General features: G+C 43.0%; 1 protein-coding gene across 1 annotated transcript in view; it reads left to right on the forward strand.

The window, feature by feature from the left end:
- The first annotated feature begins 8896 nt into the window (after window positions 1-8896).
- Window positions 8897-12206, forward strand: part of hddc2 (HD domain containing 2) — a 38563-nt gene continuing 35253 nt past the window's right edge. Inside the window, exon 1 of the mRNA XM_055635677.1 lies at window positions 8897-9055. Coding sequence (XP_055491652.1) covers window positions 8984-9055 — 72 coding nt within the window. The 5' untranslated portion in view covers window positions 8897-8983. The remainder of the gene's footprint in view (window positions 9056-12206) is intronic.

The raw sequence follows: 12206 nt of genomic DNA on the forward strand, positions 1-12206 counted from the left end.
AGGCACTTGTGCTTCCCCGCCCTAGCAGCAATTAGTGAACAAAGATCGTGCCTGGGACTGTTCCAATTTATGTGACTTAACATCTGCACTGCTTTTTGTGCAATTATCAGGAGAACCACTACAAATTGTTTTTGAAGAACATCACTGTCAATACTGAGTATCTGAGCATCAATTGAATAAGAATAAATGGGGACTATCACCAGATTTTATCCCACAAGAAGAAAATAGGTACCTTACCTGAATCTCTGGCTGCTAATTTTCTCTGCAGAAGTTTTCTGCTTTCAGTAGTTAGAGTGATTTAAGAATATTGATAGCCTTGGGACATGATTCTACCATGTTCTAAATTCTCCTTTAAAACCTCCTCCCCACCAAGAAAAGGCTGGCATGCAGCCCAGGCAGTGCTGGCTGCATTATTATAATGTGGTCCCAGCACCAATTACTTTTGGTCGCAGAGACCACGTTAACAGGCAGGTCAATGCGCACACAGCCTCTGTTCCTATGTAGAAACAAAGAACTGCAGATGTCACTTTATACCAGTGTTGGAGTAACTCAACGGGTCAGGCAGCATCTCTGGAGAAAAAGGATTGGTAACGTTTTGTGTCAGGACCCTTCTTCAGACTGAAAGTGTATTCTGTTCCTACATCGTCAGTTGCAATCAAATTGCAATGTCATGGTGTTTAGTTTTTGCACAGAAAACTACTGTGGCAGATAAAAATTAATACAGCACTTTGCATAACACATCAATTACCATCTCCCGTGACAAGCTGACTTAGTTAATGCAGGCTCATTGTACAGAATATCTTCATGCAAAGATATTGGCTTGCCTTTTTATAGTTTGATCTTCAAAATGTTACTATTAAGTTTGCAACGTATCCTCCTCTAATTCCCCAGTGAGACCATCCAATGAACAGCTGACCTCCAAAGAACTGAAGGACTCAAGTTCAATTCTTGGTTGGTCAACTTTGCAGGAGGGTGAAAGTGATGGTTGGAGCTGACTTGAATGACGTAAGGTTAGATTATTCTAAGAATGATTTATTGCCTCTTGTAAACATTGGGATGATATTGTCACCAGTATCAGGAGTGCTTTGGAGGTGAGAATATTAGTGATGTAAAAGAGGACATTTTCAATGTGGTCCATTTATATATTATTCTATAGATGTAATATTAGCAATGTACAGAGATAATCGATTCACATCTCTTATTTCTTATGATGTAGGAGGTTATATGGTCTATCAAGTAAGTCTGTTCCAGCTCTCACAGCATTCTTACGTAATTTCCCTGTAGCCTGCAGTCCCTCACATTTCCATCACGCCCCCCCCCCCCCCCTCCCCACCAAGCTTTAATTCACCTGCCACCAACTAATAACTCAGCCACCCAGGAATAATTTAAGATTCAAGATTCAAGAGAGTTTATTGTCATGTTCCAGAATGGACAATGAAGTTTTTGCTTTGAAACAATAGAATGTTAACATACCATTATATCTGGGGTGTGTAGAGAAACTGAAGCTCTCAGGAGAATCATATGCAGTCACAAAGAGAACATACAAACTTCACACAGACAGCATCTGATGTCAGGATCAAACCTGGAACATTATCTGCTGTGCACTGTGCGATCCCAAACAAATAGTGGCCACTTTGTGTTCTTTTTTTATGGATGGGATCATCATCGGTAAATATTGCCTATTGAAAATTCCCCAAAATCGAGTTATATTCTTGGCTACCAGAATCAACTATTTTGTTGGTTTGAAGTGACCTATAGGTCAATCCAGGCTGACTTGCTTCCTTGTGAATCTCATTAACCGTGCTAATACCATCTTTTAATTCCAGATGTACTACAATGTAAATTCACTGGCTACCAGGATGGGATTTGAACTTGCATTTCTAGATTTCCAGACATCAAATATCAAATGTGGCAAGCAAAATGTTCATTTCCTCACATGACTAATTCACTTTGAAAGTGAAATTTGGCTTAAACACACTGTTGAACAGTATTTTATCCGCCTTTTCAGACTTTTAGTTTTAATAAAAGCTGGTACTCTACCCCCGATTGCTACCCAAAGCCAACAATGTTACATATGTCTGGTGTCTTTGCACATTGTAATATCCCATCAAGGAAGTGCACATTAGAAATATTGGAACAAAAGACTAAACATCTCGACAAAGAGGTAGGTTTTAAGGAGTCTTAAAGCCATAACTGAAAGAAAGCCTTCCATGTTGATTGTACCTTTGGGATTGCCTTTCAGACATCCTTTTCAACATATCCCAGGCCATCTTTACAAACAGCGCATTCCAGATCAGAAGAACTCACCAAGTAGAAATGTTTTCCTAATATTGTTTCTAGTTGTGGTGCCAATCACTTTAAATCTGTACCATAGGTTACTGTCTCTACTCCCAATGGACACAGTTTTATCTTCATTTAAGACTCTTCAAAACATTCATGAATTTGACTATAAAAATAAATATATATCCCTTAATATTCATTGGTCCAAAAGAAGCAATTACACCCTCTTTCGTCTCACCACAAAATTATAATCTTTCATTTCTGATACCAATAATTCTTAATGCATAATCAATAAGGCCCGACATATTTCCAAAAATGTGAAGGCCAGAAATTAACATAATATTCCAGTTTTACAAAGGGTGGCACAATCTCCTCACTATTGTTTGACATGTTTTGTTTTTAAGCTCAGGATCCTTTTGATATTTTTTAACAGCTTCTTGGCTTCCCTTGCTGGATTCACCTCTATATTGTCAATACTAAATTAAACAAATATATCTACATGCATTAATATCTATAACATACAATAATTGAGCTACTTCGCTTGTGAGGTTCTTCACATGTGCAGATATTTTCAGGCCCACATATAAAATAATTTGATCAAAATACCATTATATACCAGTAATAAACACAGATTGACGTGAAATTATGGTTACAAACTCAATGCTAAAAGCCCAAACTCAATGCTAAAAGCCATTCTCTGGGGAAACAAAGAGTTAAACGAAATTGTGCAGGACAAACATCCCGTATTGACCGGACTGGGTGAGAATGGCGGATTTCCTTCCTGCAAATACGTTAGTGGTCTAGTTGGTTTTGTACAGGCATCCAACAATTTAATAATATCTGCTTTTTATTTACAGACCTCTTTAAATATACTTCAAAATCTCAAACTGGCTTGGTGAGATTTGACCACAGGGTAATTAAGCCAGTGATATAACCACAACACCACAGCACTCAGTACATAAACAATGTTTTTGCGCTGTACTGCCATGAACATTACATTCTGAGCTGAACCCACTATAGTAAATCTAATTTACAGCCAACAACGCTCAAATCGTATTGCTACAAACTCACATCCTGGTGGTGTATACTACCACCTATTGTTCATACCCAGTCTGCACCAATACCTTTTGATCCACATCAAAGAAAGCAGAAGCTGACTCTCCCAATGTTTCACTCGGAATTATTGCCAATTGGATTCCTCACCATACTCTTGTTATTTTATGTAAATGAAAGAATTTTTCAAGAATTTATTTACTAATCCAAGAGCAATCTGTTAAATTATATTGCTAACAGATATCGTGCCGTTGTTAAAGTTTTGTAAGTTACTAGTATGTTTGGTCTTGTCCACCTGGAATTCAAACATATACTGGGCGATTGTTTTTGCTGAACACCTTCATTCAATTTGCCTCGATCTACCTGATCTCCCGGTTGCAAAACCCCTTAACTCTCCTTCCCATTCCCACACTGACCTTTCTGTCCTAGGCCTCCTCCATTGTTCAGAGTGAGACTAAACGCAAATTGGAGAAACAGCATCTCATATTTCACTTTGGCATCTTAATAATAATAATAATAATAATAAATTTTATTTATGGGCGCCTTTCAAGAGTCTCAAGGACACCTTACAAAAATTTAGCAGGTAAATATATCTTACAACCCAGTGGTATCCATATTGATTCAACACCATTATACCATCTAAACTGATCACCAAACTCGGTAACCTGGGCATCGATCCCTCCCTCTGCAACTGGATACTGGACTTTCTAACCAACAGACCACAGTCTGTTAGGTTAGACAAGCACACCTCTTCAACCCTCACCCTGAACACCGGCGTTCCACAGGGCTGTGTGCTGAGCCCCCTCCTCTACTCCCTCTTCACCTATGACTGCACACCTGTACATGGTACTAACACCATCATCAAGTATGCAGATGATACAACGGTGATTGGCCTCATCAGCAACAACGATGAGTCGGCCTACAGGGAGGAGGTCCAGCACTTAGCAGCATGGTGCGCTGACAACAACCTGGCCCTTAACTCCAAGAAGACCAAGGAGCTCATTGTAGACTTCAGGAAGTCCAGGGGCAGCACGCACACCCCCATCCACATTAACGGGACGGAGGTGGAACGTGTTTCTAGCTTCAGGTTCCTGGGTGTTAACATCTCCGATGACCTCTCTTGGACCCACAATACCTCAACTCTGATCAAGAAGGCTCACCAGCGTCTCTTCTTCCTGAGGAGACTGAAGAAGGTCCATCTGTCTCCTGAGATCCTGGTGAACTTCTACCGCTGCACCATCGAAAGCATCCTTACCAACTGTATCACAGTATGGTATGGCAACTGCTCTGTCTCCGACCGGAAGGCCTTGCAGAGGGTGGTGAAAATTGCCCAACGCATCACCGGTTCCTCGCTCCCCTCCATTGAGTCTGTCCAAAGCAAGCGTTGTCTGCGGAGGGCGCTCAGCGTCGCCAAGGACTGCTCTCACCCCAACCATGGACTGTTTACCTTCCTACCATCCGGGAGGCGCTACAGGTCTCTCCGTTGCCGGACCAGCAGGTCGAGGAACAGCTTCTTCCCGGCAGCTGTCATTCTACTCAACAACGTACCTCGGTGACTGCCGATCACCCCCCCCCCCCATGTCTGTATATATGCTAATGTAAATATTTATTCAAATCATATGCTATGTCGCTCTTCCAGGGATATGCTAAATGCATTTCGTTGTCTCTGTACTGTACACTGACAATGACAATGAAAGTTGAATCTGAATCTGAATCTGAATCTGATTTCTCCTGCTCTCCCTCTCTCTCCATCCCTCCCCTACCCAAGTCACACCAACTTTTCGTTCTAACCCAACAAACAGCTAACAAAGGTCTGTTTCCTTTATCATCCTTGTTTCCTTATCATCCATGTTTCCTTATCATCAAAAGGCACAACAGGGGATGTACTTCCTACAGCAGCTGAGGAAGCACAATCTGCCACAGGCAATGATGGTCCAATTCTACATGGCCATCGTAGAGTCTGTTCTCACCTTCTTCATCATGGTCTGGTTTGGTTCAGCCACCAAGCACGACACCTGGAGGCTGCAGTGAATCGTCCAATCAGCAGAGAAGTTTATTGGCTGCAACCTTCCCATCATTAATGAACTGTACACTGCAAGGGCCAGGAAGCGAGCGGGCAAGATCATCTCTGACCCCTCTCACCCTGGCCACAAACTCTTTGAATCACTTCCCTCTGGAAGGCAACTCTGGATTGTCAAAGCTGCCACAGCCAGACATAAAAACAGTTTTTATCCACGAGTAGTTGCTACTCAACAGCCAAAAATCTGTAGCCTCCCTTTGATCTGGTATTTTGTTGGTTTTATCATTAATGTTTTATTATTATTAATGTTTAGTGTTTTCAGTCATTCGTAACTGTCACTATGTTATGTTGTTACTTGTGGGCAGAGCACCAAGGCAAATTCCATGTATGTGAATACTTGGCCAATAAACTTACTTACTTACTTACTTACTTATCCTTACTTATTTGCATATCTTTCATTCATTGGTCTATATCTCTCTACATCATTGTCTATATCTCTCTTTTCCCTTTCCCGTGACTTTCAGTCTGATGAAGGGTCTCGACATGAAACATCACCCATTCCTCTTCTCTAGAGATGCTGCCTGTCCCACTGAGTTACTCCAGCTATACATATATATACATATATGTATATATATGTATGTATATATATATATATAATCTCTCTATATCTCTCTCTCTCTATATATATATATATATATGTATATGTGTATATGTATATGTATGTATGTATATGTATATATATGTATATATATATGTGTGTGTGTGTATGCAGTCACACACACACATATGTATATACAAATAAAGGATTGAACTATAAAATAATCTAGGAATACTGATATCAGTGATGCAGCAGGCTTATTGCATGTCAAGAAGGTGAGATTAGGAACGACTGTGCTGGTACTTGCTACTGAGTTCCCTTAGACCTCTGCCTTTCGATGCACACATGGGTATTTGAGGTCTGGGACAATAATGGCTGCCAGCTGGTGATTCTCAGATATCTGTCAGCATATTGCATGTCAATACCTATATGATAGCTTGCAACACATCACCAGATAGTGCAAGTGTTAAGGTTTATCTTAAAAAAAGAATGGTAGTCAAAATTGGAACATATAATCTAGAAAGGTACAGCACAGTATCTAAATGTGACCGAACCAAAGTCCAATAAAATTAAACATGACTTCCCGACTCTTATAATCTATGCCTTGACCAATGAAGACAAGCATACCATATCTTTACTGCTCTATCTAGTTGTGTTGCCGCTTGCAGGGAGCAATGAATTTGGATCCCAAGATGCCTTTGTTTAATAATGCTGTCTTGTCCACTTTATGACTGTATACTTCCCCCTTACATTCGACCTCCCAAAGTGCACCACCTCACACTTGTATTAGATTGACATCGTAAATCAACCTCACATAAAGGTACGTTTTTGTCTTAATTATAACTATTGTCAATAAGAAATTTATTGTGGTTTGTAATCCAAGGTTTAATGTTTCCCATTAAACTTTATTCACTGGCTAGGCACTAAATGAATGCACAGAGCAAATTACTAAGGCCGTTTCTCAACATCCCCCTCCCTGGAGACAGAACGAGATGCAATCAGGCTGGAAACAAAGTAGTCCAGATGATATGCTTGGCTACATTGAGGAAGTTCATCTGTTTCTGAAAATGATTGTGGCAGCTCAGCCAAATTGTGGCAAATCATTAAACCATTGCCTAATGAGAACACTTCAGATTTGTCTATCACTCTATTCATAAATTAATTTAAAAAAATCATCTTATTGAATCAGAGTCATTTGGTCAAAACATTATTCCCTGGTAGATGGTAAACTAGTTATTGAGAAATTAATGTCTTTAATTTTTCTCTGCTATTACCTTTGAGATTAATCAACTGAATTATTTGATTTGTTTAGTTTAGTTTAGTTTAAAGATACAGCATGGAAGCAGGCCCTTCAGCCCATTGAGTTCGCACAGACTCGTAATCACCCGTACACTATTTCTACCCTACACACTAGGGATAATTTACAGAAACGAATTAACCTACAAACCTGCACAGCTTTGGGATGTGGGAGGAGGACCTGTAGAAAACCGACGGGGTCACAGGGATATCATACAAACTCCGTACTGACAGCACCCGTAGTCAGGATCTTCTTCTTTTACTTGCGAATGAAACATAAACCAAAGGAATAGTTAGATCTCAAGCCGGGGGTTGAGTAGCCAGGTTGTTGTCTCTGCGTCAATGTCTGCCAGGCCCTGAGTTCCATTTGGTGAGTGGTAGAGCGGGCACCCAGGGATGACATGGTTGGCTGTCTGTTGTTCTGCTCCGCATTCACAGGCTGGGCTTTTCCACATGCCGACATCTCCACATACCGAAATTGAAACGCCAGGATCAAACCAAGGCCTCTGGAGCGCTAAGGCAGCAACTCTACCTCTGCGCCACTGTGCCACCCTGTTTCATGGAAATAATTTTTTGGCTCGGTAAATAATCATAATAAATTAAATTAACTAAAACCTCAAAAAAATACCAAGACTTGCCTGAATTTTTGCCTGATGCTATGACACTGGCCAGCAGGGGCATATAGAGTGTATTTTGTGTCTATCTTCGATTTAAACCAGCAACTGCAGTTCCTTCCCACACATAGTGTACCTAGGTTCCTATTACGAAGCAGCACTTAGAATTTGAACTTGAAAAACCTATTTCCTTAACTACAACTCATGGCTGATCTATATTTTCCTCTCAACCCTATTCTCCTGCTTTCTCTCTGTAACCTTTGACACCCTTACTAATCAAGAACCTATTAATCTCTGCTTTAAAAATACCCAATGACAGCCGTCCGTGGCAGTGAATTCCACACACTGACGATCCTCTTCATCCCTATTCTAAAAGTATGTCCTTTTATTCAGGGGCTCTACCCTCTGAGCCTAGACTCCCCCCTACTGGAAACATGCTCTCCACGTCCACTCTTTCTAGGCTTTCATTATTCGCTAATTCAATGTTCCAGGAATTCACAATTTAGATCAATGATTTGATTGAGGGAGGCCAAATGTAATATTTTCATGGTTGCTGATACAAGAAATAGGTGGGTTTGTGGAAAGGATGCAACGCGGCTTCATGCGGATATACACAGTATAAGTGACATATGCATTGACAATGGATGAGCAAATGTTCCCCATCCAATTTTGATGCACTGGGCAAAACATTTTTTTTAAATGGTGACAAGTCCGAAACTGCTGATGTTCAAAGCGACCAAGGTCCAGGACTTTCGTTCTGGAAATACAGTGTACTTGAGTTTGGAGCGAGGAGACAAATAATTCTGTTCAGAGCTGGGGACTGAGCGTGAAATTGTAAACAATAAGTTTGAGAAGGAGATAATCTGTCCGCTTGTAGGTCTGGAAAATAATGTGCGAAATTTTGTTCAGCGTTGATGCTGCGATGGCAGCAAATTTTCCATTTGAAACACTGGGCAGCTTATGTTCTTTTATATTTCCAGCATATGCATTGTTTCGCATTTCCATGAATATACAGCTTTGCTTTTGACTCAATAACCTGCAGCGTGCATCGTTCTCGCTCATTGATTCGGTAACGAACCGGTCGGCACGCCGTGCTGTGACGCTAGTTCCGGGTCAGAAGCAATGGCTGCGTGCGCGAGCTCCATGAATGCTGCGAAGTTGTTGCAGTTCATCAGGTTTATCGGGCAGCTGAAGGTGAGGGGTTACTGATAATCTTCTGCATTTGCAGAAGATAGACACAAAATGCTGGAGTAACTCAGCGGGACATGCAACATCTCTGGATAGAAGATATGGGAGAGTCACCCATTCATTCGCTCCAGAGATGCTGCCTGTCCCGCTGAGTTACTGCAGCATTTAGTGTCTATCAAAGATGCTAGATCTTTGGTGTCTATCTTTGGTGTAAGCCAGCATCTGCAGTTCCTTACTACACATTCTGCATAGGCATCTGCACCTCACCCTGGCGCCCGGCCCGACCATAGTTCCCGTCCACGCGGGGTTCCAAAGCATTGTTACCCGTCCACGCGGGTCCACGCGGGGTTCCAAAGCATTGTTACCCGTCCACGCGGGGTTCCAAAGCATTGTTACCCGTCCACGCGGGGTTCCAAAGCATTGTTACCCGTCCACGCGGGGTTCCAAGGCACCGCGCGTCGCAACACTCGGGATCTCCGTTGCAAGGCTTTGGGTTGAATGTTTCCTCTGCAAAGAGTTGCAAAATATGTCGAGGGAGGAAGGGAAAGGGCGACTTGGCTCGGCCAATACGTTTCATACACCTCTGCGCCAGTAACTCTCACCGTTTTGCAAGTCTGTGCCCTGTTGGTAAAATTCCATGTTAATAAATTAACACAGTTCGGTATTCCGAAAAACGCAAGGAATCATGGGATTTTCCAAAGGTCATTCGCTATAAAGAAAAAGCAAACAAAGCGCTGGCTGTATAAACTGTGTCTAAATTCTTATCTTTATTCATAACTTGTGTAAGAATATATTTAATATGAGGAACGGGGTGCCAGGTAGCAGGAGAACGGGTATAACAGCGAGAGAGGGGGGGGGGCAGATGTGAGTGGGAGACAGGGAGAGACACTGCTGCTGCGCGCACACAGACCCGCGCCTCATCCGTGGCCAGGATCGGACCCGGGTCCCCGGTGCAGCAAGCGCTGCCAAACTGGCACTGGACCGTCCCCACTGTCCCCGTTCCCCCCGAGTGTCCCATCCCCGCCCGGGGGAGGCGGAGACGTTCGTGGGGATCCTGGACCAATGGGACACTGGTCTGGAGCAGCGGCCCATAGGCCCACAGCCAGCCTGGAGAAGAAATGCCAACCCCAGCTCAACTCCGCCTGCCCTGCAGGGCCAAACGATAGCCCCAGACCGACGGGACTCTGGCCCGGAGCAGCGGCGACCCCAGGCCAACAGCCAGCGTAAGAGTCAATTCCAGCCTAACCCCCGAGGAACTCACTTCCCGACGGACTGGGGACCGCCAGCCTCACCCCCTGCCCCAACTAGCGGCCGCTAGCCAACCCGCCTGCTAAAAAACTATAAAAAAGAAACTATCCATTTTCAGTCTTAAATCTCTAAGTGACGCTATGTCCCCCTTTACAGCTACCGTATGTTTTAATTCAGTTCCAGACTATGGGGCAGTACATTGGCCATGAAGTTGCGGCCTAAAATTGCCAGAGACCTGGAATTAATCCTGAATATGGGTGCTGTCTGTATGGAGTTTTATTTTCTCGTTTATAACATTGTTTACAGAGTACTATGTTTACATATTCTGTTGTGCTGCTGCAAGTAAGGATTTCATTGATCTAACTGGGACATGAGGGAATAACACACTCTTACTTACGTTGCTAATGTGTGGGATAGAACTTGTGCACGGTTGATCGGTGTGGGCTGAAGACCCTGTTTCCACGCTGTATCATTAAATTAAACTAAAAACACTAAAACCAGAGGAAATCTAAAGAAGGGTCTCTACCCGAAACGTCACCCAATTTCTTCTATCCAGAGATGCTGGCTGCTTCACGGAGTTCCCCCACACAAGCATGGAATAGTCTTCACCCTACCATAGGTACCCAACCAGATGCAACTAAATTTAAGGTGGCTCTTTTGTCCCAAGAACCCTTTTTTGCTTAGGTCCAAGTCAAGAGAGTTTTATTGTCATGTGTCCCAGATAGGGCAATGAAATTCTTGCTTGCTGCAGCACAACAGAATATGTAAACATGATACAGAACAGGAGATAAAAGTTCAGTGTGTCTATATACCATATAGACCATATATATACACAATAAAGAAACAGATACAATGCAACAGGCTGTTATTTTTCAGAGTTTGGAGTTTGGTGGTGGTGGGTCCACCAGTTTAAATTCTATTTGGAATATTTTTGGAGGGCCAGGAATCCAAGAAGCAAGAGTTACTCCAGGGAGTTACTCCAGCTCCAGGCAGTGATTCTGCGTTGGTTTTCAGCGGTCGCGGTGAGGCGGCAACTGGACAGCAATGGCGGCCAGATCTCCCACAATGTAAAGGGAGGGAGAAAGTGGCCGGCACCAACCAGTTGCCATGGCATTGCGCATGTGCAGGGCGGCACATGCGCACAACCACGGCCGATGATGTGCTGGCTGTGGTTATGCGCATGTGCAGGGGGAAGATGTGCAGGCCGTGGCAGTGTGTATGTGTAAGGCGGCCTGCCGTGCCGATCGGAGACCCGAGAGCCGGACACGGATAGCGGGCGGAGACGGAGAGTGACAGAGAGAGTGAGATATAGAGAGGGGGCCCGCTCAGGATTAAATGATAGGTGTCCTGGGTGCTTGCCAAGCCGGGCAAAATGTCGGAGCCGGACTGTAGATTGCCATTGGCACCCGGGCAACCGCTAATTTCGAGCCCTGTAAAGTGTACACGTTTGAATATAATATATTGAAAGGAATCTAAAAATAGTGATATCCAGTTGTGTATATGTGCAATAAATGTCCTTATGTTTTCCTTATCAAATCTACAACATCTCTTGTCATCCAAGGTTCCCCAAGCTTGCCATCTTTGCCTTTCACCCTCATCTGAATATGGTGGTCTAGAACTCTTGCTAACTATTCTTTAAAAGACTCCCATTTGTTACCTGTCATTTTACCCTCTTTGCTTCCAAATTACTTCCTCCATGTCCTCTCCTGTGCTGTTACACAATTGAAATAGGAATTTTGACTTTTTTAATTGATGAGACGAGGGCAATGCTGTCCCTCAGAAATCTATAGCATACGAAAGTGATGTGGACACCACAGTCCCAGAGTGTCCACGGCTCGCTTGCTGAATTTATGTTGGTGAAGAGGAAATCCCTGTGGAGGCTGTTACTTTGTCCACAGTAGATATCACC

The sequence above is a fragment of the Leucoraja erinacea genome, chromosome 5, assembly GCF_028641065.1.
Source record: "Leucoraja erinacea ecotype New England chromosome 5, Leri_hhj_1, whole genome shotgun sequence".
NCBI lineage: Eukaryota > Metazoa > Chordata > Chondrichthyes > Rajiformes > Rajidae > Leucoraja > Leucoraja erinaceus.